The following is a 24,922-nucleotide window of genomic DNA, read 5'->3' as shown; positions in this document are numbered from 1 at the left end:
GAGGGTTCAGGCAGCCTGTCTTATATACTCCACTACAAACGCAACAGTAACCACTTTCTGTAACTATCCAATCACTGAATGTCACTTTCAATCTCTTTCAATTTTGCATATGTGGACCTGAGTGAAAACTATCTACAGTATCCCCCTGCTGGCCCAGGGTGAGAACTTCAGTACATAACACCCTGTCTCTCAGTCTAACCTATCTCAGAGTTGTAGTGAAGATAAAAGGGGAAAGAGACATGTATTGCATTGTATTTATATTTTATTCTTATTTATAGATTCGTATCCTACTTTTCAAGAAATCCCCCCTCCAAAACCATTTAGAAGCCACATGTCAAACATGCAAAATTTAAGGTATATTATTTCCACTAGCTCCTTGGGGGGAAAAGGTGGGACAGAAGTGAAATAGAGAACAAGAATATTACAAGAGACAAATACTGTATGCATGCAAGATGTTTTCATTTTTTAATACTAATGCTAACTTTAGACAATTATGACGTTTGATCTTGCCTGGCTGCTGATTTGGTATTTGTTGCTGATGTTTTCTGGGGAGACTGGCAGCGCTACACTCTCTTCTGCTGCAGAGAAAGTAGAGCCAAAACCTAAATAGGATTGAATGAAAGCAGCTGTAAAAATTCCACTGACAAGGTCCTCTGAGTCAAGGTTGTGACATAATCAATGATACAGCAATGGAAAAAGAATCAGCCTTGATTTGTGCAGATATAGATAGATCTATTCAATTACAGGGTCAATTGAAGCATGTGAACCTGACAACCACGAATGTGTGCCTCAGCTAGACTCTGTTGTCTTTGAGCATGGAACTATTGGTTGTTTAGGGCCACACAAGATGTGACGGCTTCTTGCCACACATACAGCTAGATAATTCTATTTATGATCTCTGTCAGTTCTTCATTCCCTAGTCCATTCTGTCTTGTTTTTGTTTGCTTGAATATGTGGACTTAACAGAATTCTCACCCATCCTTACACTAGCTGCTCACTTCCACACAACACCTCTCCCCAAACACTTTTCTTGCAGGCTAGCTTCTTTCTGGAGGCAAGCTAAGGATGGAGAAAGGTTTCTGTTGTCACTTGCATGCCTCTTTCCCTCAATCCATGTGTTTTCAGGAAAAAAACCAACTTGTTAAACACTTGGATCGGCTGCTAACACATCTAGTTTGCCCCAAACTCCCACTAACGTTTCAGTTTGAACATCTCAGCAACTTTGTTCTTAGAGAGCTAACACCGTCTTGTTCCACTAGAAAGCTTTGGCAATGTCTAAGAAAGAAGCGACCATGTCGAAACTATGGGTCTTTTAACTGTCTTAATTCCCACTCGATTTCTCAGTAAACTTGACCCTAGTTCAGGGTTTCCCAAACTTGCGTCTCCAGCTGTTTTGGGAGTACAATTCCTATCATCCCTGACTACTGATTCAGCTAGCTAGGGAAGATGGGAGTTGTAGTTCAAAAAAGAGCTGGAGACCCAAGTTTTGAAAACCCTGCTCTAGTTCTATCCATTAAATCACTGAATTGAGTATCTTTCTTAAATATTTAGGCCCACTGCAGATGAATGTCAGCGAATGTATGGACCATGTTTGTAGCAGTGAGAATAGGAGGAACAAAAGGAACGCCAGTACACATGAAAGAAAACAGGTTGCAACTTTTGAGACCAGCTTATCAAACCAGAAACCCGATTGTTTGGCCTTTGGGATGGTGGGACAACTGAATTTGCTAGTGTCCAGCCTATGTGCTGGGTACAGTGGGAGGGATTCACGCAAGAAGTCCCATCAGCAGAAGCCCTGCACAAAGTCTGATGGTTGCACAACAGGGCTTTCCTCCTTCTCCCCCCTGTGCACCACCTACAATTGGCCCGGGGTGTGTGTATCAGGATAACCCCCTAAACAGCATGCCAGGGAGAGAAGGGGAACTGTTCCATCTGTCAAGGTGGAAAGCTTGTGCTGATGGAACATTCCACATAGTGTGACACGGAGGTTCTTGCTATGAGAGGACAGCAAAGGCAGCAACAAGCTTTCCCTTGGAAACAACCATTAGTAAAAGCATGTTGCTATGCAACCTTTTTTAAAAAAAAACAACAACAATTTTTATTAAATTTTATATTTGAAACATCCAATTATCACATCATATAATAATAAAAAAAGAAAAGATAGTTTTCTTCTCCCACCTACGACTTCCCTCAACTTCCTCTTCTGGTTTATTTTTAATGTCTTTTCCTGCATTCTTTGATATATCTTAAATTTTAATGTCTTAAACCTGTAATGTTGTTATACTTTCCATATATTTTACAGCATCCTTGTAAATATATTAATTTTGTTGATTGTAAGTGTTTACTCAAAACCTGCTAGTGAGTTCACTGCTTTACAGTATTTCTGTAGGTATATCATAAATGGTTCCCAATCTCTCCTGAAGTCTCTATTATCCTTATCTCATATTCTTTCAGCTAGTTTTGCCATTTCGGAGTATTCCATTTGTTTTCCTTGCCATTCTTCTTTTGTTGGTACTCTATCACTCTTCCATCTTTGGGCTAGCAGTATCCTAGCCGCAGCTGTAGCGTACATAAAGAGTTTCTGTCTCTCTTTTGGCAAGTCTTGACCTAGAATGCCTAACAATTGCTATGTAACAATTGCTATGTAACTTTGATCATTAACCCTACTGCCAATTTTTCCTATTCTTCAAAGAAAATAACTTACTTGAACAGTCCGTTATAGACCTGGCGCCGATCACAGTAGTAGTCCCATAAAATGGGCAAGACAGGCAATAGGACTTTCCGGGGTCAGGCTGATAATAGTCCCTGGGACAAGGGTGGCAGGGCATTAAACCAGAGCGAGAGAATTCTCCAGATGGACAAGGTACTGCAAAGTGGGAAAAAACACCTATTTCAACTACTACTATACAATCATACCTCATGTTACGTTTGCTTTATATTACGTTCTTTCAGGTTACGTCCCGCGGTGACCCAGAAGTACTGGAAAGGGTAACTTCTGGGTTTCGACACTTGTGCATGCGCAGAAGTGCTAAATGACATCATGTGCATGCGCAGAAGTGGCGAATCGCAACCCACGCATGCTCAGATGCACCGCTGTGGGTTGCACTCTTTTCATGTTGTGAACGGGCCTCCAGAACGGATCCCGTTCACAACCAGAGGTACCACTGTACCATCTTTGTAAATAGGTTTTTTATTTTTTTATTTTTTTACACAAAATACTGGAGACCCGTTTTCCCAAGGTGGAAGAAGAGGAGGATATTGAGAATTCAAGGCCAGACTAGACATCTGGCATCTTTTATTAACTTCTGCTGAGACCTAGGCTGCAAAAACAGGAGGCAGATCAGACTCCTAATTGGTTACCTGACTTGGGTGATGAGTCATGATTTGTGCAGGCCTGGAAGGCAGTAGCATATATGAAATGCCAAGTTTTCCCCAAGTTGCGTTTTTTAAAAAAAACGTAAAAGTGAATAAAGACATCAGTGATGCACAGGAGTGATCTGTGATCGGTGTTAACTATTAGAAATCACTATGGAATATTTGTCAATGGAGGAAAATTGTCCCCAAAGAGATTATTTCTGTACCTCAGTCATGGGTTCAGTTCAACCTTGTCTTTTCCTTTCTTCATAAAGTTAAAGGATCAATAAGCAGAGTATAAAAGAAAGATACAACACATGCTGCTACTCAAAAATATTCCAGTTATTCAGAGATCAGGAAAGTTGTACTGCATAGGGTTTAGCAACAAGCTATTTCCCGGAATCTGAATTTCGCAAACCTCCACATGCTGATATATCCACAGCTCCTCTTTTGACTGTTGACATGCTTTCTGGGCAAGGAATGCAGTGCTTAGATCCAGTTACAGGCTGATATTTGCCAAGAGGACATGATTCGCAGATCTCAAGGCCATTTGGAGAATAGGTTCCCGGTTTGCACTCAGCTAATTAGGGAAGAACAATACACCAGAATTAAGCAATATCTAGCTTCAAATATGCATCAAGGACAACAGCCAATAACCCAAGGAGCCAAAGGCAGAATAACCTCTAAAACACAATGTAACTGGCCACTTACAAGCCCAAAGAATCTGCGCACCACAACTGCTTGCAAAATGCAGTTAGCACAGAGCATCTGCCAAGAACACAAATTGCACTTATTGTGAGTGCTGAGCAGTTAGGCAAAATGTAAAGCCCACAGAAAAAAGAAGTCCATTTGGTGATTGGTCTTTTCAGTCAAACACACCGATTACAGTATAATACCAGTCTCATTGGATCAACAGCTGAGGGAGAGACAAAAGCTTGAGAACTACTTGTGTTGAGGTTTTGAGTTGTAATTGTTTTAACCTGCTGTTAACCTGCTGTTCTTACCACTGGTTTCTTGTTTTGTGCCCGATTTTGTTGGTTTTATTGCCATTTTTTATTGCGTGATATTCAACTGTGACTACCTGAAACGGACTTCCGCTGGTGCAAAAGGACTTCTCCCTCTCTTCCTCCTTGTAGGCCTTGTGTGCCCATCCCAAAGTGTTGGGGGAACCTTTCAGAAAGGTGCATGGTTGGAGAGGACGAGGAAGTCCTGTCGCACGAGTGAACTGCTACTCACATCATGCTGAATATCACTCAGGGTTGTGAACTGCCTTTGAGTCATTTGGTTGAAAGACAGTCCAGATTAAGAAATAGATTTCTACCCAGCCAAAGGCTGAACTTTTAATATTAGCTTTGCAATTTCCCCTTTCTTTATTTTTCCACAATTCTAAAACAACAACAAAAAACCATAAACTAGACTTTTATTTTAAATATTTAGTTCTAGTCTCCACAACTGTTTAAAATAAATTCTAAATATTATTAAAATATTTAAAAAGCAATTTTTTGCAGTGTCTAAACGAAAAACTTGAGGGACGCGGGTGGCGCTGTGGGTAAAAGCCTCAGTGCCTAGGACTTGCCGATTGAAAGGTCGGCGGTTCGAATCCCCGCGGCGGGGTGTGCTCCCATCGCTCGGTCCCAGCGCCTGCCAACCTAGCAGTTCGAAAGCACCCCTGGGTGCAAGTAGATAAATAGGGACCGCTTACTGGCGGGAAGGTAAACAGCGTTTCCGTGTGCTGTGCTGGCTCGCCAGATGCAGCTTTGTCATGCTGGCCACGTGACCCGGAAGTGTCTCCGGACAGCGCTGGCCCCCGGCCTCTTGAGTGAGATGGGCGCACAACCCTAGAGTCTGTCAAGACTGGCCCGTACGGGCAGGGGTACCTTTACCTTTACCTTTAAACGGAAAACTTACACCTTTAGTTGCTTTTTAAAAAGGTATTACATGATTGCTAACCTCTCACCTTTACATTCTGATATACTTCTGGCATGGAGATATTCAGTGTAGCTAGCAGAAGGGCAGTTCTTACATTCCAGCTGCCCTTCCTCATCTTGGTATGAACCAATCCAGCAGCTTTCACATGCATGGTGTTCCAGGGAGTAATAAGTCCCCAGAGGGCAGTTAACTGTGATTTAACCGGACAAAAGAAAAGTTATGCATGGAAAATGTAATGAAGATCTTTGTCTACGGTACCTGTTGACCACAGCCCAGTTCTCACAAGCAACAGAAGGCAAGGCAAAACCCGTGTCTGAACTACACCAGCCAGACTGCGGGGGGGGGGGGGGGTTAATATAGCTGAATGCTCCTCCATTCAAACATTTCCTACCTGCAGAAAAGTCGTATGAATTTGGCTGAAGGATGAATTAACTCATCCATTTCAGCTGATCTTTGAACGCACCGCAATACAGATAATATAATGTTTGCAATCGGGCTTCCTATTCCGGTCTGCCTTAAAATGGAAGCAGCTCCCACGACAGCAGGAGATTTTTGGCAAATAAAACAAGGATGATTGATAATAATAATAATAGTAATATTATTACTAATATAATAATAATTTATTATTTCTACCCCACCCATCCGGCTGGGTTTCCCCAGCTACTCTGGGCAGCATTCAACAGAACATTAAAAACAGAATAAAATTCCAAACATTAAAAACTTCCCTAAACAGGGCTGCCTTCAGATGTCTTCTAAAAGTCAGATATTTGTTTATTTCCTGGACATCTGATGGGAGGGCGTTCTACAAGGTGGGCGCTGCCACCAAGAAGGCCCTTTGCCTGGTTCCCTGCAACCTCACTTCTCGAAGTGAGGAAACCGCCAGAAGGCTCTTGGAGGTGGGCCTCAGTGTCTGGGCTGAATGATGGGGGTGGAGACGCTGCTTCAGGTATACTGGGCTGAGGCCGTTTAGGGCTTTAAAAGTCAGTACCAACACTTTGAATTGTGCTTGTGAATTATGATTGAGAATTATCCTTGCAAGTCCCCCCCCCCAACAGGGACAGGGGGGATGGGCTCCACTTGCAGTTTGTCTCAGTACCTGGCTCTCGCTCTGGCATAGAGTGCGGGAGGCAGGGTGGCGCTGAGTGAAAAAGCACTTTACCCACCGATATCCCCCGAATGCCGCCATTAAGAAGCAGAGGTTCTCCTGTTAATTAGAGTTTAATTTGGACTAATGTACGGGCGCGTGCTAGAAAAGATGAGATCATAAACTGCGGAATTGAAGCAGCTGAAGGTCGTTAAGGTTTGAACTTGAAAGAAGACTTCATTTGGTGTAATATAATGTTTGCAGTCACATAAGCAGCACTGCTGTACAATGAAATGGCACATAGGGCATAGCACTGAAATATCCAGATATATCCACACAGAATCTGCACACAGAAATTATGAAAATTTGCCTCTTTCACATTTTTTTCTGTTATAGCGGAAAGAGGGGATGGAACAGCGTTATTGAAAACTTTGCCACCTGTTAAGATTCTATCATGCTTTCTCAGTTCTCCTTCGAAAGCAGTAACTGTTCTTTTATTTACTGCAACTAAGGTCAAGAAAAAGACTTAAAGCTGAATTTTGCTTACCACACATCCGGCCTCTTAGGACAGAGCCTGGCCTGCAAAACAGGAAGGCCTTTTCAGCTTCTAGCGAGTTGGCGTCCGCTACGAGCAGTTCAGAAGAAAACTGAAAAGAATACATTGGATCCTTACTGAGAGTTCTTTTCAGCCTGTTTGTGATAGTCTCTAGGGTTTTTAGAAGGCGCTGTTGGTTCTCCGATTCCAGTGTATCATTTCGTTCATCAGGCAATGGTACACTAGCTGGGATTAGGGGGAAAAACAAAAACAAACAAACCTCACAAAGGCTTGAAAATGTTGACTCCCGCAACGCCATAAGTCAGAGCAGGAGAGTATAAATAATAATAATAATAATGCAAATATGCAGATTGTTAGACACCGCTCCTGAATATCATGGCAATGACCGCTCCCCGCTTAAAACGGGGGGCGCCCTTTGCGTGGACGCGTGCAGCCCCTAGATCTGGAGCGGCTCCAACAGCATAGGCTTGGCCTTGCCTTCCCTCAGGTGGGATACCTGGAGGTCTCCGCCTACCTCAGTGAGTTGCCCAATCCCACCTGGGGGAAGCGTTGCCAAGGAGACCAGGCCAGGTAGGGGAGGGATTCCCTGCCCACACAATAGAGGGAGGATCTTACCTGGGAATCCTCACTTGGCTCCAGAGCTTCTCCCACCCTACCCACCCTCAGTTAATGTCTTATTTTGCAGGTTAACTTTTCTTCACAGGTTTTGCAGGTTAACCTTTCTCCACAGGTATGCGGGCGCTGCTATGATAAGGTCGCTGTTAAAGGGCCGGAAAGGAATTTCCCTGCATTGGCAGGTTTCGCCTTTCCCGTAGCAAAACGTTACAACTTTGGCGGTATCAGGCCTTGGGCGGAATCCTTTTGTCCATCTTCCTCTTTGCGGCGGCGATACCAGGGTTCCCCGTTAAAGGGGTTTTCTGAAGGGAGGCTTTGGCCGTACACCGAAAGGTCGTCATTGCTCTCCCCTGCGGTGGCGGCGTTACGGGGGCGGCTATCTCTGCTTGAACATATGTTCTCCAGAGCCGGCCCATTCCCCCCCCCCACACTGGATAACCCTGATGCTCCCTAGGTCCCCGGCTGGGGACTGGGGAGGGAAAACGCCCAATGCCTGAGCCAAGGTCTACCCACATTTGAAATTTAATAAAGTTGTGGCCAATTTAATCCCATAGCACGTTGTCTTGAGTCGTTATTCCACATGACGGGGGGACCGTGCAGGATCTTGGGACTCCGCCTGTCCACGCAAAAGGAAAAGCCACTCTTAAAACTAACTCGAAAATCTCTTGTTCTTATACCAGGCACAGTATGAAATATTTTATCCGATAAACAATATACGATAATGAAAAGAAGAGGGTTTTCCTTACCAGTTATATTAAAAACCAACTTTATTTTGTGGTCTGATGTAGGCACATTCATTTTTTTGTGCCTTTTGACCCGGGAGTGTGCCACATTCACCGAACCAGATAGTGGGTTAGGTTTCTCTTCTTCAGGAACTGCCTCAAGGAAATCATCGTACGAATAATCTAGCCGATTTGCTCCACCCCAGCCACCGGGACCTGGCAGTCATTAATATGAAGAGGAAATATCACAATGATAATAGAGCAACAACTCCCAAGGATGCCAACACACACAAATGAAGCACTGCTAAATCGTTGAAAGAAGAAAATGAAAAGACCTCACTACATGTAGAAATCTGACTTGACTTCAGAACATGTATCCAGCAGAAGTAGGGAACCAGGCAGAGGGCCTTCTTGGTAGTGGCGCCCGCCCTGTGGAACACCCTCCCATCAGATGTCAAGGAAATAAACAACTACAGTGGTACCTCGGTTTAAGAACAGCCCTGTTAACGAACTATTCGGTATATGAACTCCGCAAAACTAGACGTAGATGTTTTGGTTAGCAAACTTTACCTCGGTCTACGAACGGAAGCCAAACAGTGGAAGGGCACCGGCGGTGGGAGGTCTCATTAGGGAAAGCGCACTTTGGTTTAAGAATGGCTTTGGTTTAAGAACGGACTTCCGGAACTGATTAAGTTTGTAAACCGAGGTACCACTGTATCTGACTTTTAGAAGACACCTGAGGCAGAGGGCCTTCTTGGTGGTGGCACCCGCCCTGTGGAACGTACTCCCATCAGATGTCAAGGAAATAAACAGCTATCTGACCTTTAGAAGACATCTGAAGGCAGCTCTGTTTAGGGAAGTTTTTAATATTTGATGCTTTATTGTATTTTTAATATTTTGTTGGGTGCCACTCAGAGCGGCTGGGGAAACCCAGCCAGATGGGCAGGGTATAAATAAACAAATAAATAAATAAATTATGGCAATGCTTTCTGCACATTATTCTGAAATGAATTCAACAGAGCGCCATAACTGTTCTTTCAAAACAAGAAGGAAAATGGGAATTTGTAGTGAAGGAAAAGTTATCTACTCTGAATCATATCTGCAAACATGACCCCCCCCCCCCACAAAAAGCCCCCCACACACTACCCCTCACTTTTCTTTGTCCAGGGTTCAAACATGTGTTTGCAATGATTTGATAGTTAGACCAAAATTGAGATTTGCTAGATGGATCAGTACATCTTCAGGACTGCTGAATGTTCCCTTCTTATTTAGGCTATCAAGGAGGTTTAGAGCTAGTGAGCAGCAAAATCATTCACTTACCAATTGCAAAGCCATTTTCATAGTCATAATTATATTCCAAGCAATGTTTCTGTGGCAGATCCTCCAGCCTGCAGTCAATGTCATCAACATCATTGCAAAACGATGGAACCTATAAGCCAAGATTTAAGAGTAACAGTGAAAACACTGGGTAGGAAACTGCCTGATTGTTTCTGTAAGTTAAAGTCCTGTGCAAAGACTTCTACTTGCACAAGGGGGCATTCTCCCCTCTCCTCCCCCAGTGCCACCCCAAATTGCCTCTGGGGGAATTGAGAGAACCCCCCAGAACAGCACATTCCATCTGGCAAACTGTAGTGCTTCACATGGACAGAACAACGCATAACAGTGCAATGCTAAAACCTACCTCTTAATTTAACATACTTCTTTGGATACAAAGCTTTAACTTCCCAGCCATTACCCAATTTAAATATTATTTTCAAATAAGAAATAACTGTTCCATCAGCCAGTAGCTTTCATAAACCAAAAGGTGGGAAACAGGCTTGGTTTAGGAATGTGAACACATCTTATTCAAGCAGTAAAAACTTTTGCAATTATTAATCAAGTACCTGTATCTGAGCCATAGAAAATTTACTCTTGAAATTAAATATTGTCGCTCTGCTGTACATATTGTGTGCTCAACATTTTGAGGGCAAGCAATTCAATTCATGAAATGATAATAGCTACTTTTGAAAAGATGGTGCATTACTAACCCACCATTTTACCAAGTGCGCTCTGAAAAGCGTCCCCGAAATTTTTAAGAAGGTTGCTGTCATCACATCGCGTTGCTTTGTACAGCATCTCAAAGGATTTGAAACCATGGTTTGCCAAGCGATTCACTGAAAAAAAGGGTACGGGAGGATTCTTCATTTATTTAAACGATTCATATGTCGCTTCCAAGCAGTGTACAAAAGAGATTTTTTTAAAACAATAAGTCAGTTAAGAAGATTATTTTTATTTATACCCCCACTTCCCCCCCCAATGGTGGCTTACAGATAAAACCAAGAATTGCTAAAAGTGAGGGGGGGGGAGAGAGAGAGAGCCATTAAAAAACAAATAAACATTAATAGAATTAAAACTGCATGCACATATAAAACCTGTTTAAAATATACAAATAATTAAAATGTAAACAGCACAACACTAGCCCTTTCATTAAAGGTAAAGGTAAAGGGACCCCTGACCATTAGGTCCAGTCGTGACTGACTCTGGGATTGCGGCGCTCATCTCGCTTTATTGGCCAAGGGAGCCGGCGTACAGCTTACGGGTCATGTGGCCAGCAGGACTAAGCCACTTCTGGCAAACCAGAGCAGCACACGGAAATGCCTTTTACCTTCCCACTGCAGTGGTATCTATTTATCTACTTGCACTTTGATGTGCTTTTGAACTGCTAGGTTGGCAGGAGCAGGGACCGAGCAATGGGAGCTCACCCCATCGCGGGGATTCGAACCGCCAACCTTCCGATCGGCAAGTCCTAGGCTCAGTTAAAAGCCTGTTGGAACAATAACGTCTTCACCTCCCAAAGGTGGGAGCCGGTCTAGTTTCTCCAGGGAGGGAGTTCCGGAGTCTGGAAGCAGCCACCACCAAGAAGGCCCTCTCCCATATCATGAGAAAAGTTTACTTTAAATAAGTACATTTAATACTTAAAAAGCTTACATATAATAAAAAAGTCTTCACCATGTGCCTGAAGTTTAACATGGCAGCAGGGAGCGACTGGCGGGTGGGGGGTGGGTTGTCTGAAAAGTATGTTAGCCTTGTTTATACCAAATTTTGTTAGGTATTTTATGTCAAAATGGATAATTTTCTGGCTCTGTTTCCATAAGCAAGAAGTGAAGAAACTAGTTATAATGAATAGCTTGTATCTGACTACTATCAGCAAGTATGTAAGAATTACAGCCGTACCTCAGATCTCGAACGCCTTGGCTCCCGAACAAATCAGCTCCCGAACGATTGAAACCCGGAAGTGAGTGTTCCAGTTTTCCAAATGATTTTCAGAAGCCGAACGTCTGACGTGGCTTCCAGTTGGCTGCAGGAGCTTCCTGCAGCCAATCAGAAGCCACACTTTGGTTTCTGAATGTTTTAGAAGTCAAATGGACTTCTGGAACGGATTCCATTCGACTTCTGAGGTATTGCATTCCAATCACATATTTTGGCATGTTCATATGACACACTAAGCTAAACCATGACTTAGTCCAAACATTGTTCCTTCTTGGGCTGTTTAGGAGTAGCATCCATGGTTTGACTTAGCATGTCATCCAAATCTTGAGCAAGGCCTCTTCCTTATGGTTGTGAGCCAAGGTTAAGGAGAAGAGACTTTAACTACAACCCATGTCTGGATAGCATGCTAAGCCAAACCCTGACCTAAAAAGACTGGGAGGAGAAAAGCTGGTTATGGGGTCTCCACTGGGAGTCAGCATGTTCACACACTCATGGTAAACCAAAATCTGGTTTAGCATGACTTGCAAACCAGGCCAGTATGACACTGCCTGCGATCCTAAGCATGCTTCCTGTGAGGAAGTAAGTGGCTAAAGGTATTTGTTATAATAATAATGAAAAACCCAACATTCCAAATAACCGTGCTTTGAATTAGGAGTCATATTTTAGCAGTTAAGAAGGAAAGTATTTTGCTGACATTTCAGTATTTGCTTAATAGCTAGACATCTAATCCAGTCCATCCCCTGTGTGTGTCACTGAAGAGGTTAGCAGGAAAGGGAAGATAAGAACTCTCCCAGGGGTCTGGAACAGCCCCTGAATCTCTGTTAAATAACACAGCACCATCTTTTTCGTTGTGGAAACAGAAATAATTCCAGCAATTCCTCAGCCGTTAGTACCTCAATCCTAGCTGTGGTTGCTTGTAGGTTTTATTAGAATCGGGACTTCAGACTGAAGCCTAGGTTTCTTTTAATGTAATGCCCAGTTCCCAGTTCCTGTATCACTTAGACAAAGAATGCACTAGGTCCTTGGAAATCAAAATACATAATAAACCTTACGAGAACAGTCAGGCCATTCTGTAGAATACGGTGGGTTCCAGATACCATCTTTGTAGGCACAATAGTAATTTTCATTGGAACCTGATGTGAAGTCATATCCAGCCATGCAGCGTAATGTGCAATTAACTCCTGTCTTATCTTCTGTGCATATAAAATCCCCGTTTACTGGGGTAAAGGGGATTTCACAAGGAGAGCCTGGGGAAGGAAGAAAGAGAGAGTAAACAATAGAGGAAGGCTCTCGTGCTTCCTCTTGGCATTAAAAAATGAAAATCACCTTTATTCTGGATATTGAGCCTGTGGTACAGACCCCACCCCAAAGTTCTGTACTTTGATTGCTCTGCGATCTTCTTCTCAGTTCCACTCCTCCTGAATTCTCCTCCTGGGAGAATTTCTAAAATTAATTCTGGAACTGGAGCATGTGAAATTTCCCACAACCTAAGAGATCATTTGCATCTTTCTCCTTTCCCCTGTATAGCACCCATGGGTGCGTGCCCATTTCTAAACACAGCAACAAAGGAATCTTGATGTGATTGTATGTACGATTGCAGCAAGAGTCTTTTTCTGCAGTGTTTTACCGATGTGCACAAGCACACCTGCACATTGGCAAATCACCCCACACAAAAATGTTGACATAGCTGTACGTATGGTGGCATCAAGATTGCTATTTTGTTCATCGGGGAGAGAAAACACAAATTAACCAAAGGAGCTTAAAATTACGGCAGACTGCGCTCTGTATGTAATCGAGAAATTAAAGCAACAACAATTTAATGGAAAACGTGGAACTCTTAAGTACAAAAGAGAAATTCAGAGGAGGGGAATTTTTGGAAATACCCATAAACTATCTATCTATCTATCATCTATCTATCTATCTATCTATCTATCTATCTATCTATCTATCTATCTATCTATCATCTATCTATCTATCTATCTATCATCTATCTATCTATCTCTATTAGTTTTTTTAAACATATCCTTTCCAACAATCATTTAACATAACTTCTTATCTTATACAATATTTTAGACTTCCGTCAACAACCTCTGATGATTTTCTGTTAAGGTAAAGGTAAAGGTACCCCTGCCCGTACGGGCCAGTCTTGACAGACTCTAGGGTTGTGCGCCCATCTCACTCAAGAGGCCGGGGGCCAGCGCTGTCCGGAGACACTTCCGGGTCACGTGGCCAGCGTGACATCGCTGCTCTGGCGAGCCAGAGCCGCACACGGAAACGTCGTTTACCTTCCCGCTAGTAAGCGGTACCTATTTATCTACTTGCACTCGGAGGTGCTTTCGAACTGCTAGGTTGGCAGGCACTGGGACCGAGCAACGGGAGCGCACCCCGCCGCGGGGATTCGAACCGCCGACCTTTCGATCGGCAAGCCCTAGGCGCTGAGGCTTTTACCCACAGCGCCACCCGCGTCCCCAGCGCCACCCGATTTTCTGTTATTTATCACTTATTCAGCATTTCTTAATTTCTCTATTACTCTTAATTATCCTTAACTAATAGTTCTCCTCATAGTCTTTCTTGCAATATTTCAAATAGTCCTCCTTACAGAACATCTTGCAATCCTACTAGCATAATCTGTTAATTACAATTGCTTTTCAAATAATTCATGTATTTACTCCAATCTTCTAAGAATCTCTGATCCCGCAGGCTTCGAATCTTTCCTGTTAATTTATCTAATTCTGCACAGTCCATTAATTTCAGGAAATACCCATAAACTGTGCAAGCCATTTTAAATGTAAGCACCAACAAAACCTACCTCTGATGACTATGTGGAGCTCACAGGTCCTGTTATTTCCTGAGGAGTCACTGGCAGTATACTGAACCACTGTCTCTCCTTTGGGAAAAAGATCTCCAGATGAGTGACTTTTAGTTATTGTTAAGACCACACCTAGAAAAGCCAGAGGGGGAAAAAGAAGACATCAGTCCATTATTTCTGCCTACAAACCGTAGTCCTACCAGCCATTGTTCTGGGCTTTAAATGCTAGAAGCCCAATGCCACTGGATTTTACTAAATCCCAACGAGTCCTATGAAACGTTGGAAAATGTTTTTGGAGGGAACGTTCTTCAAATGCTTAATGTGGTATAATCAAGTCTCTAATTAATTTTGTTCATAATAACAGCATAGGATTGCGGGAATATGACTATATTCAGGAAGAGTGGTAGAAATCGTTTCACGTATTATTTTATATGGATGATATTTTATTGTTATTATTTACACAACATCTTTCATTGAAAGATCCTAGGGTGGTGTAAAACATTAAAAACACACAAGAGAACATCAGTGATAAAAACATAATAAAAAGCATGCTGACAGATAGCCTAATAATAAAACAGTCATCATAATAACAGTCCTCTCCCCCATAATTTCACAGGCCATAGATTATTTAATAGCCATAGGCCTGGGTAAAAAGGAATGTTTTTGTCTGGCACCATCATTACATGCCTTTATGCGCCAGGCAAGCCTCTCTGGCGAGAGCATTCCACAAATGAGGAGCCACCACAGAGAAGTCCCCTTCTCTCATTCTTCCAAACCACATTTATCGTCCCGTTCTCAGTTTTCTATGCTTTTCTTTGTGATCTGAGTAGAACTGGTGTGTATAACAATAACAACAACAACAATAATAATATAGCACCATCACTTTACAGAATATAGTAATAATTGATTATTTGCCATTTGATTGAAAAATGTGCAAATATGTATTAATGGGAGAATGTACCGTTTAAGAATGTTTTATTACTCTGTTTTGGGGACCCCTTTGAATGTATTCCAAAGGTTAACTAATATATAATTATAATGGCCTGTAAAGGTAAAGGGACCACCCGACCATTAGGTCCAGTCGTGACCGACTCTGGGGTTGCGGCGCGCATCTTGTTTTATTGGCCGAGGGAGCCGGCGTACAGGTTCCGGGTCATGTGGCCAGCATGACTAAGCCGCTTCTGGCAAAACCAGAGCAGCGCACAGAAACGCCATTTACCTTCCCGCCGGAGTGGTACCTATTTATCTACTTGCACTTTGACATGCTTTCGAACTGCTAGGTGGGCAGGAGCTGGGACCAAGCAATGGGAGCTCAACCCGTCACGGGGATTTGAACGGCCGACCTTCTGATCGGCAAGTCCTAGGCTCTGTGGTTTAACCCACAGCGCCACTCACGTCCCATAATGGCTTGTAGGAGACTGCAAACAGAAAGCCTCCTTCAACTGACACATGGGGACAAAGAGCCAACAGATGAACCTGCTGGAAGAATGGGGAGGGAAGCAATATTAGCAAATCCCCCTTTCTCTCTACAGCCCTCTGCACCACTTCTGATGTTGCTCTGGAGGGTCCCTCAGCCTCTGGAGAAGATTTTGGGAGAGCATTTTGGAAAGCTGCCTCCCAACACCTTCAGTGGGTGGGAGTGTCCCACAAACAGGACTTTTCCCCAGAGTTGCTCCCTCCAGTGAGATCTAGTTAGCATTCAAGCCATTATGCCAGATTTTCCATTCTCATGCTAGCAAGCATCAAGAGTAAATGACATAAAGGCAGCATTCATTCTCTATCAATTAGTAAAAAAGTAAGGGTAAAGGACCCCTGACAGTTAAGTCCAGTCACAGACGACTCTGGGGTTGCGGTGCTCATCTCGCTTTACAGACTGGGGGAGCCAGCATTTGTCCGCAGACAGTTTCCCCGGGTCATGTGGCCACCATGACTAAGCAGCTACTGACACAACGGAACACTGAAACCAAAGCAGCGCACGGAAACGCCGTTCACATTCCCGCCAGAGTGGTACCTATTTATCTACTTGCACTGGCATGCTTTCAAACTGCTAGGTTGGCAGGAGCAGGGACCGAGCAACGGGAGCTCACCCCGTCACGGGGATTCGAACCGCCAACCTTCTGATCGGCAAGCCCAAGAGGCTCAGTGGTTTAGACCACAGCGCCACCTGTGTCCCCTCTATCAATTAGTAATATATATTAAAAGCCTTATCTTGAGATCTTACATTTATTATGATATTATTTTATTTAGAAAGCTCCTCCAATGACCAAATCGCATTGAAATGTAAACAAAACTAGCCCACCCCCATCACACAAGTCTGCAAAATGATTTATTTGGGGCATTTTCACCCCCCTCTCTTTTTTAAGAGAAGTCCCTCCCCACCCTTCCCGAAATCATAGTAGCTTACCTGAGTTATCTGAAAACTGTGGTTCATCCCACGTTACTCTGTACTCCTTCTCAGCCCCCTGAATTGGTGGTGGGGATCTGCACTTATCAATTACTGGGGGTTCGTTGTCTAAATAATTTAAAGGCAGAAAAGGAAATTTGATCACAAGGGAGCAGAAAGAAAGAAAAAATTAAATGAGAACGCCAAGAGATGCCCTGCAAGTTTAAGATAAGAGCTCCCTGCGGACTACATGAGTCATTAGAACAGGAAACATAAATAACTTTGCATCAATAAATGCAGCATGGATACATCATGTTTAAAGCTACAATAAATGCATTTGAAGAGCTGTCACTGAAACTCCATTAAAGTAGACGTTTAGCTGTTCCCCACTGGCTCTCCGCTGCCAGATACTGAGCAGACCACGGCTGGGTTTTTCTACTGGCAAGAAGCTGCATGAAATTAATGGGGGCCAGAAGTTCACTGATGCGAGCTTTCAACTTCAGACATGTGTGTTTAATAAGACTATTTGCCTGATAAGAATCAGAAGAGGGCTTTAATAGCAATGGAATACTGGGCTTTCTCTGCAAACATAAGCAGACAGACCACTTCCAGATTCCCTTTCCATATCAAACGACTGGGGCTCTCAACCGAGCCATGAGACCGCATCCACACCTATGTCTCGCTGCAATCTCACAAGGCCTTATGCACAAAATCCTACCAACTGAGCCACAGGAACTCCTTACATCAGGCCAATGAGGCCCAGCGAACAGGAGGGGGGATGCCCTACATCAGAGAAGAAACGCTTGCTTTCCAGTGGTATTACCAAGCCGCTCTGAGCTCCTTTGTTAAAGGGAAGGCTGGGAATGTACGCCCAGTGCTGGAGAGATGGAACACATTTTCCCACTCCTCACAAGATCTAAAGAGTGCTCGCCAAAAGCTCGGCTCTGCCCTCGCTGGTCCTGGAAGGATCCTTTTAAAAAGTCCCATATGCTCAAAGACTTTGTGCCTGTTCATTGGGGGATATAGGAAGCCCAGAGCACTTGTTCTTTAGATGTCCCTTTTATGAACAGGCACGTAGTGAGACCATTGATCCCCTGCTGGTGAGGATCGCTGACCTCCCAGAAAAGCAAAAATTCGACCTTTTCCTGTTAGGCAAAGATCATAAGACGACCCGGATGATCGCCAGATTCTGTGTACAGATCTGAAGGCGCAGACCACCCCCCGACCCAAACTAGTTCGTTAAGAAAATCCCCAAACTCGGTTCCATGGGTGACTCTAGGTCATCTCTCTGAGGAAGCTTATCTTAAAGTTTTGTCTATACACTTATTGCCTTCTCGCAGCGAGGAAACCGCCAGAAGGCCCTCGGCGCTGGACCTCAGTGTCCAGGCAGAATGATGAGGGTGGAGACACTCCTTCAGGTATAGTGGACCGAGGCCATTTAGGGCTTTAAAGGTCAGCACCAACACTTTGAATTGTGCTCGGAAACGTACTATATACACGAAAATGTGTATAATTTTTCTATAGCACTCACCAATAACTTTGATGCTGAAAGTGCAGCTTGCCTGGTTCCCAGTTCTGTCCACTGCCGTATAGGTGATATCAACTTCTCCAATTGGGAAAAGGTAAGGTGGAATAAAAGCAGGAGTCACCTGAATCGACACCTGTGGTGGGAACAAACTTTTTAGTGGTGCCTGGGACTTCAAATATTCTATCAGGAGAGAGGAGGGCATGGGTTTCTTAGAGCTGCAGTGCTCGAAGCAGCCTAGGGGCAGATGTGGAATGACTAAGATGTCCCTTTGCCCCACACTAGACTTCCACTGGAGTCTGCAAACTGTGCAGCTACTGTCTGTAAACAAAGGCAATGCTGTGTGAAGCTTGAGCCTTGATCACAACTGCTCATTATTCAGCTCCTTCAAGCATTAGACTAAGATTTTGCTGTGCATAGATAAGAAGACAAGATCTGCTGCTATGCACTTCATTCATGAAGCCTGCGTGCGACTCTGCTGCACACGGGGAAAAGAAAACCTTTGTAGAATGGTGAAGCAAATCCCTATGGTTATTTTCTTGTGCAGAAGTCATAGACAATATTAGAAATCCTTCCTCCTTCCACAATAAAAGTGAACATATTCAGATGTTCTCTAATCAGTGCCCTTCCTCTGTTGATGTATTGGTTAAGTAGCCCGCTAAAAGGAATTAGTCAATTACCGTATTTTTCGCCCTATAGGGCGCACCTAGTTTTTTTTTTTTGGGGGGGGGAATAAAGAAAAAAAAATTGTTTCCTCCCCAGGCACGGGGCTGGGGCGGCGGAAGCCCGAGCTTCCCCTGACCCCAGCCCCCAGAACAGGCTGCTATCCGCAAGCCTTGGGAGCCCGGCGGGAACTTCCGCCCGAAGCCCAGGGCGCCCCAGGCTTTGGGATGCAGGCTGCTATCCACAAGCCTTGGGAGCCCGGCGGGAACTCCCGCGGGCTCCCAAGGCTTGCGGATAGCTTCCTGAAACCTGGAGAGCGAGAGAGGTCAGTGCGCACCGACCCCTCTCGCTCTCCAGGCTTCAGCGAAAGCCTGCATTCACCCCATAGGACGCACACACATTTCCCCTTCATTTTTGGAGAGGAAAAAGTGTGTCCTATAGGGTGAAAAATACGGTAATAATCAGCTCAACAAAGCCAGAGGAGAAAGTGGTGTGTGTCTTTAATGCTCTTGATGTACAAAATGGTCATAAAGGCAACAGACTAGTTGAACCATCTAGTAGTTTCCCCACCTCTAAAGCTGTGTTTTCCAAACTTGGCCCTCCAGCTGCTTTTGGACTACAACTCCCATCATCCCCAGCTAGCAGGACCAGTGGTCAAGGATGATGGGAGTTGTGGTTGTAATAAATACGGGTGTGATAGTCTGATGTTTGCATACTTATTGGAAAATAAAACTGCTTTATCTTGAGCCGGTATTTGTGTGTATTCATGGCATTATTTGTAGACTCAGTAGATGGCAGTGTGGTGGAGAGTGTTTTTGGCAGCCTTTTGGATACAAATTGAGTCAAGTACATACATTTTGAAATACTTTGATTGTTACATTCTTCAAAATGACATTTTGGATACATTCAGAAAAGTTCAGCATAATACAACATTTCAGTAAAAACATTTCAGTAAAGATACATTCATAAATACATTTTGTAAGGAAAATACATTTTAAAAGAGATACACTTTGTGGAGAACCAGATACATCTCAGTAAGGGCACCTCAGCAAGAATATACAGTGGTACCTCGGGTTACATACGCTTCAGGTTACATACACTTCAGGTTACAGACTCCGCTAACCCAAAAATATTACCTCGGATTAAGAACTTTGCTGCAGGATGAGAACAGAAATTGTGCTCTGGCGGCGCAGCAGCAGCAGCGGGAGGCCCCATGAGCTAAAGTGGTGCTTCAGGTTAAGAACAGTTTCAGGTTAAGAACGGACCTCCAGAACGAATTAAGTACTTAACCCGAGGTACCGCTGTATTCAGACTCATTTCAGTGAGACAGACATAGCAAAAGGCACATTAAATCACATTCAACGATACAGTGGTACCTCGGGTTAAGTACTTAATTCGTTCCGGAGGTCTGTACTTAAACTGAAACTGTTCTTAACCTGAAGCACCACTTTAGTTAATGGGGCCTCCTGCTGCTGCCGCGCTGCCAGAGCACAATTTCTGTTCTCAACCTGAAGCACTATTTCTAGGTTAAGAAGTATGTACCCTGAAGCGTATGTAACCTGAAGCGTATGTAACCTGAGGTACCACTGTACATGAAAAGACATGGCAAAATGGCAAAACGATGCATTCTTCAAGGCACGGTTTATTATTCTTGTGGGGCTTTTTTGGTAGAATGATATAATTCTGATATTAGTAGGGTCATTTTCTTTTATTCCCCTCTCTGACCCTGACTCTCTTACAACATAGTCCCACAACAGCTGGAGACCCAGAGTTTCAGAAATGCTGCTCTAAAGTTTTCCCCGGGACAGCTGGCTCTCACTACCCCAGGACATGCCACCAGACTGTGTCACTCACACCGTTGGGGAGGTGAAGCATGAGTACATGTGCTAGACCCTGAAAGAGTCTAGGCCAGTTAACAGTATTTTGAACTTTTACAGGGGATTTGAGGGTTTAAGGCACTTCACGCCCCCATAATCTCATTAATTCATGACAAATTACTTGGCCCTACAAAAGAGTTTATGGCCCTGGCTTTTCCTTACCTCATCTCTAGAATTGTCGCTTGCCTCTGGAACTTGCCAGCTAATATTTGCAGAGTTCTGGTGTTCAAGAGTAGAAGTTTCAATGTCACCAGGGCAGCTAATTTGGGGTGGTTCAATGTCTGTACCAGAAAAGAACACGTTCTGAACATGTGTATTCCAAGAAGAATGGTGTATTTCAATTGTACAAATCCTTGCTTTCTAAAACAACTGCATCCACCTGAAATTTAGATCCTTTATGTGTTGATTTGAAAAACTACCCACATTCCACAGTTATGAAGCTGAACAGAGGTTACTGATTTCCATTCCAAACATTTGATTTAAATGAAACAGTATGTATACACACACACTTTATTCCCCTGCCCCCTCGAAAGACGAGTTAAAATCTTCCTTTACTATTTGTTAAGTAATCAATCACTATTTTACAATAGCAATAAAATTCAGAAGGGTTACAGGAACCCTTCATTTTGCATGCATTTACTTTTGGAACACACTGCCGACAAAACTTAATTGATATCTGTTTATAAGAGCCCGCCAATGTCAAAGTTTAGTTATCAAATGCTATCTTTAATGTAATCAACAGATTAAAAAAAGATATATCCACAGAAATGGTTACAGGACTCGAATCTTAGATTTTCAAGACAGAAAATAACCTCAACAAGCAAAGAGCCAGATTCTGAGCAGAGGAAGTCCGCTGCTGAGCACAAAATAAATAAATAAATAAATAAATAAATAAATAAATAAGAGAGAGAAGACAGTGTGGTGTAGTATTTAGCACATTGGACTAGGACCTGGGGCACCAGGGCTCAAATGCCCATCATTTCCCACAAGCCTTCTATTTTTAACAAGATGAAAAATTCATCAAAACCCATACCTTTACAACATCCAGTTTTCATCTTGGGAAAAGTTATGGAGGGAGGGACTTAAAATTTACAGTATGCTGTGTGTTGAAGGAGAACTATATGAAAATGATGTATCGTTGGCATTTAGGTAAAGGGATCCCTGACCCTTCGGTCCAGTTGCGAACGACTCTGGGGTTGTGGTGCTCATCTCGCATTACTGGCTGAGGGAGCCGGCGTACAGCTTCCGGGTCATGTGGCCAGCATGACTAAGCCGCTTCTGGCGAACCAGAGCAGCGCATGGAAACACCGTTTACCTTCCCACTGGAGTGGTACCTATTTATCTACTTGCACTTGATGTGCTTTCGAACTGCTAGGTTGGCAGGAGCAAGGACTGAGCAATAGGAGCTCACCCCGTCGCGGGGATTTGAACTGCCGACCTTCTGATCGACAAGCCCTAGGCTCTGTGGTTTAGACCACAGCACCACCCATGTCCCTTTTATCATTGGTATTTAACACCTACCAAATTAGCAAAGATGTACAGGACTTCTTCAAATTTATGTTGGAAATGTAAGGAGAAGGAAGGCACGTTCTACCATATGTGGTGGACATGCAAGATAACAAAAGCATTCTGGACGATGATATATAATGAGTTGAAATTTTTTTAACGGTGGATGGGCATCTAAGGATTTAGGGAATCCTAAATGATGATGCTGATGCTTAATGTTTGAATACAAATATGCAATGTAAAACTCCAGAAAAAAGATTATTAAAAAATCCATACCTTTACAGAATGCCTTCTGCACATTTCCACTCCACCTCCCACTGGTTAAGCACTGCAGTTCTTCTCTAACCCCAGATAAAAGGAATCCACTGGGACAACTGAACCTGCACACAGTGCCATGCTTGGATGGTTCGAGCCCACAGAGGGGTGGGTGGACTGTCACATCTTTTGGTTTTTGCAAGACGGGGCAATGCAGTTCTAAACAAAGGAAAAACAGATTGCACATTTGATATTCTATCACCATCATCATCGTCACTTTTAATTTGTATACCGTCTTTCTATTTTACAACACTCAAGGTGGTTTACAAGCTGAAGAAACAAAAAGCGTACATCTTATAACAATCTGATGCACTACAAAAATGTGATAATAAAATAAGCAACCTACATCAAAAAAAGTAACATTCATCATTAGAATAGTATTAAATAATATCAACATATAAAAGTTAAACAGAAACCCACTCAACAGTTACAAGAAATAATTTCTAAACTATAATCACTTAAACAATGGCAAGACACAGTACATAAAATACCGTATTTTTTGCTCTATAAGACTCACTTTCCCCCTCCTTAAAAGTAAGGGGAAATGCGTGTGCATATTATGGAGTGAATGCAGGCTGTGCAGCTATCACAGAAGCCAGAACAGCAAGAGGTATTGCTGCTTTCACTGTGCAGTGATCCCTCTTGCTGTTCTGGCTTCTGAGATTCAGAATATTTGTTTTCTTGTTTTCCTCCTCCAAAAACTAGGGGCGTCTTGTGGTCTGGTGCGTCTTATAGAGCGAAAAATACGGTGATACAATACAAATTGAGAAGAAGAGACTCGGGGGGGGGGGGGGGGCAAGGCTGCTGGAAGGAGGCCTTGCCTGACAAAGTCTCTCCCCTCACAGTTATTCCTTCAGGACCAGGGCCGGAGGGTGGGGCAAGGCAGGTATCAACTAACATCATTAAGTGTTTCTTTAGGCTGAATGCACACACACACTTTGACACATCTTCCCATGTGCTGATTAGTTGAAAAAAGTGTCTGCAAGTGTGGCTAAGTGCCTGAATACAACATCACGGGACCTGGCAAGTTCAGCAGATAAGTCTGAAGTTCAGCAATGCCAGACTTGTGCCAGAAACAATAGCAGGAATGAAAGGCACTGCGTTGTTCAGGACCCTGTATTTATTCCTACATTACATCAATGGTGCTCAGTTTGTTCCGTGCTAAGGATACAATGAAAGTGAGCCAAATGCCTGAAGGTCTAAATCTCAATATAGTTTAGACATACGGACTGAATTTATTACATATCACACTTTCACTAATTCTAGGGTGTAGAATTCTTGTGAAATTCTGAACTTGTTGACTGGAGAGTATACAAAACTTTTAATTTGAATTTCAAGAATTCATTTTAACTTGTTACAGTTCCTTAGCCTTTATAATGTGTAAACAGCCAGTATGTTTTTCAAGTTTCTGTCTGCATTCCCACACTTGCCCACCTACACTAGTGGCCAAAATTGTGGAAACCGTTTGGAAAAAAGTGTATTTCTGAGGTCTGATGGCTCATAACACAACATTTATTTTGGAGTAATACCATAAAATTATATAACAGTGGGAAGATAAATGAATGAAGAATGTAATGCAACAAAGTTTGTTATCGGTTATCAAAAGTTATAGACAAATAACCAGCAAAAGGAAGCACAACTTCCTTAGGGTGATATGTAGCCATTTGAATGGCATGTATATGTAGCCATTTGATATGGTGATATGTAGCCATTTGAATGTAGCCAGTGAGCATGAGTGTTTAGAGAGCCAATCAGATGTTATGAACCATCAGACCTCGTAAATACACTTTTTCCAAAATGTTTCCACAATTTTGGCCACTAGTGTATGTTTCTTTTTAGAAAATGGTTGTTGGAGACAACATACGAAAGCTGTGTAACAAGTTACATGATGCAGTGTATAAAAACTGTGAACAAACTTCATTGTTGGCACCCGTCTCTTGAGAGACAATGGAGCGTGCCTCCAAAAAGATACATATGCATTTATGTTTTGCTTTCCTTTGAAAGAAGTTTTGGCAGTTGTTGCAATTGCTGGAAGTTTTAGTTTTGTCATCAGCATTTTGTTGCTTAAAGTAACAAACCCTGGTTTTGAGTTGTGTTCCAAAGGGACAACAGCATAATGAAAACATACCCACACACTTTGGCTCCTTGCCATCCCACTGCGAGCTGCTTTGACAGGTGAGTTTGGAGCTACCTTCCAATTCGTACCCCTCATTGCAGGTCATCAAGCACACTGTCTTATACGAGATCCCACTTAGCGAGCAGTTAATGTGCCCATTTTGAGGGGCGAAGAGTTTGGGGCATGTGCGAACTGCAGAGGTTAAAACAAAGTCAAGTA

General features: G+C 43.2%; 1 protein-coding gene across 1 annotated transcript in view; it reads right to left on the bottom strand.

The window, feature by feature from the left end:
* The window catches only part of SVEP1 (sushi, von Willebrand factor type A, EGF and pentraxin domain containing 1), a 129,131-nt gene that overhangs the window by 62,110 nt on the left and 42,099 nt on the right, over nt 1–24,922 (bottom strand). Inside the window, exons 6-21 of the mRNA XM_077921634.1 lie at nt 24,716–24,895; nt 22,549–22,746; nt 20,929–21,047; nt 18,233–18,362; nt 16,723–16,830; nt 14,319–14,450; nt 12,562–12,756; nt 10,292–10,413; nt 9,581–9,689; nt 8,285–8,476; nt 6,915–7,148; nt 5,312–5,473; nt 3,773–3,934; nt 2,705–2,866; nt 499–602; nt 332–375 (exon numbers count right to left, since the gene is read on the bottom strand). Coding sequence (XP_077777760.1) covers nt 332–375; nt 499–602; nt 2,705–2,866; nt 3,773–3,934; nt 5,312–5,473; nt 6,915–7,148; nt 8,285–8,476; nt 9,581–9,689; nt 10,292–10,413; nt 12,562–12,756; nt 14,319–14,450; nt 16,723–16,830; nt 18,233–18,362; nt 20,929–21,047; nt 22,549–22,746; nt 24,716–24,895 — 2,353 coding nt within the window. The remainder of the gene's footprint in view (nt 1–331; nt 376–498; nt 603–2,704; nt 2,867–3,772; nt 3,935–5,311; nt 5,474–6,914; nt 7,149–8,284; nt 8,477–9,580; nt 9,690–10,291; nt 10,414–12,561; nt 12,757–14,318; nt 14,451–16,722; nt 16,831–18,232; nt 18,363–20,928; nt 21,048–22,548; nt 22,747–24,715; nt 24,896–24,922) is intronic.

This window comes from Podarcis muralis, chromosome 17 (assembly GCF_964188315.1).
Source record: "Podarcis muralis chromosome 17, rPodMur119.hap1.1, whole genome shotgun sequence".
NCBI classification, from domain to species: domain Eukaryota; kingdom Metazoa; phylum Chordata; class Lepidosauria; order Squamata; family Lacertidae; genus Podarcis; species Podarcis muralis.
This window is presented reverse-complemented; position numbering and strand designations above follow the sequence as displayed.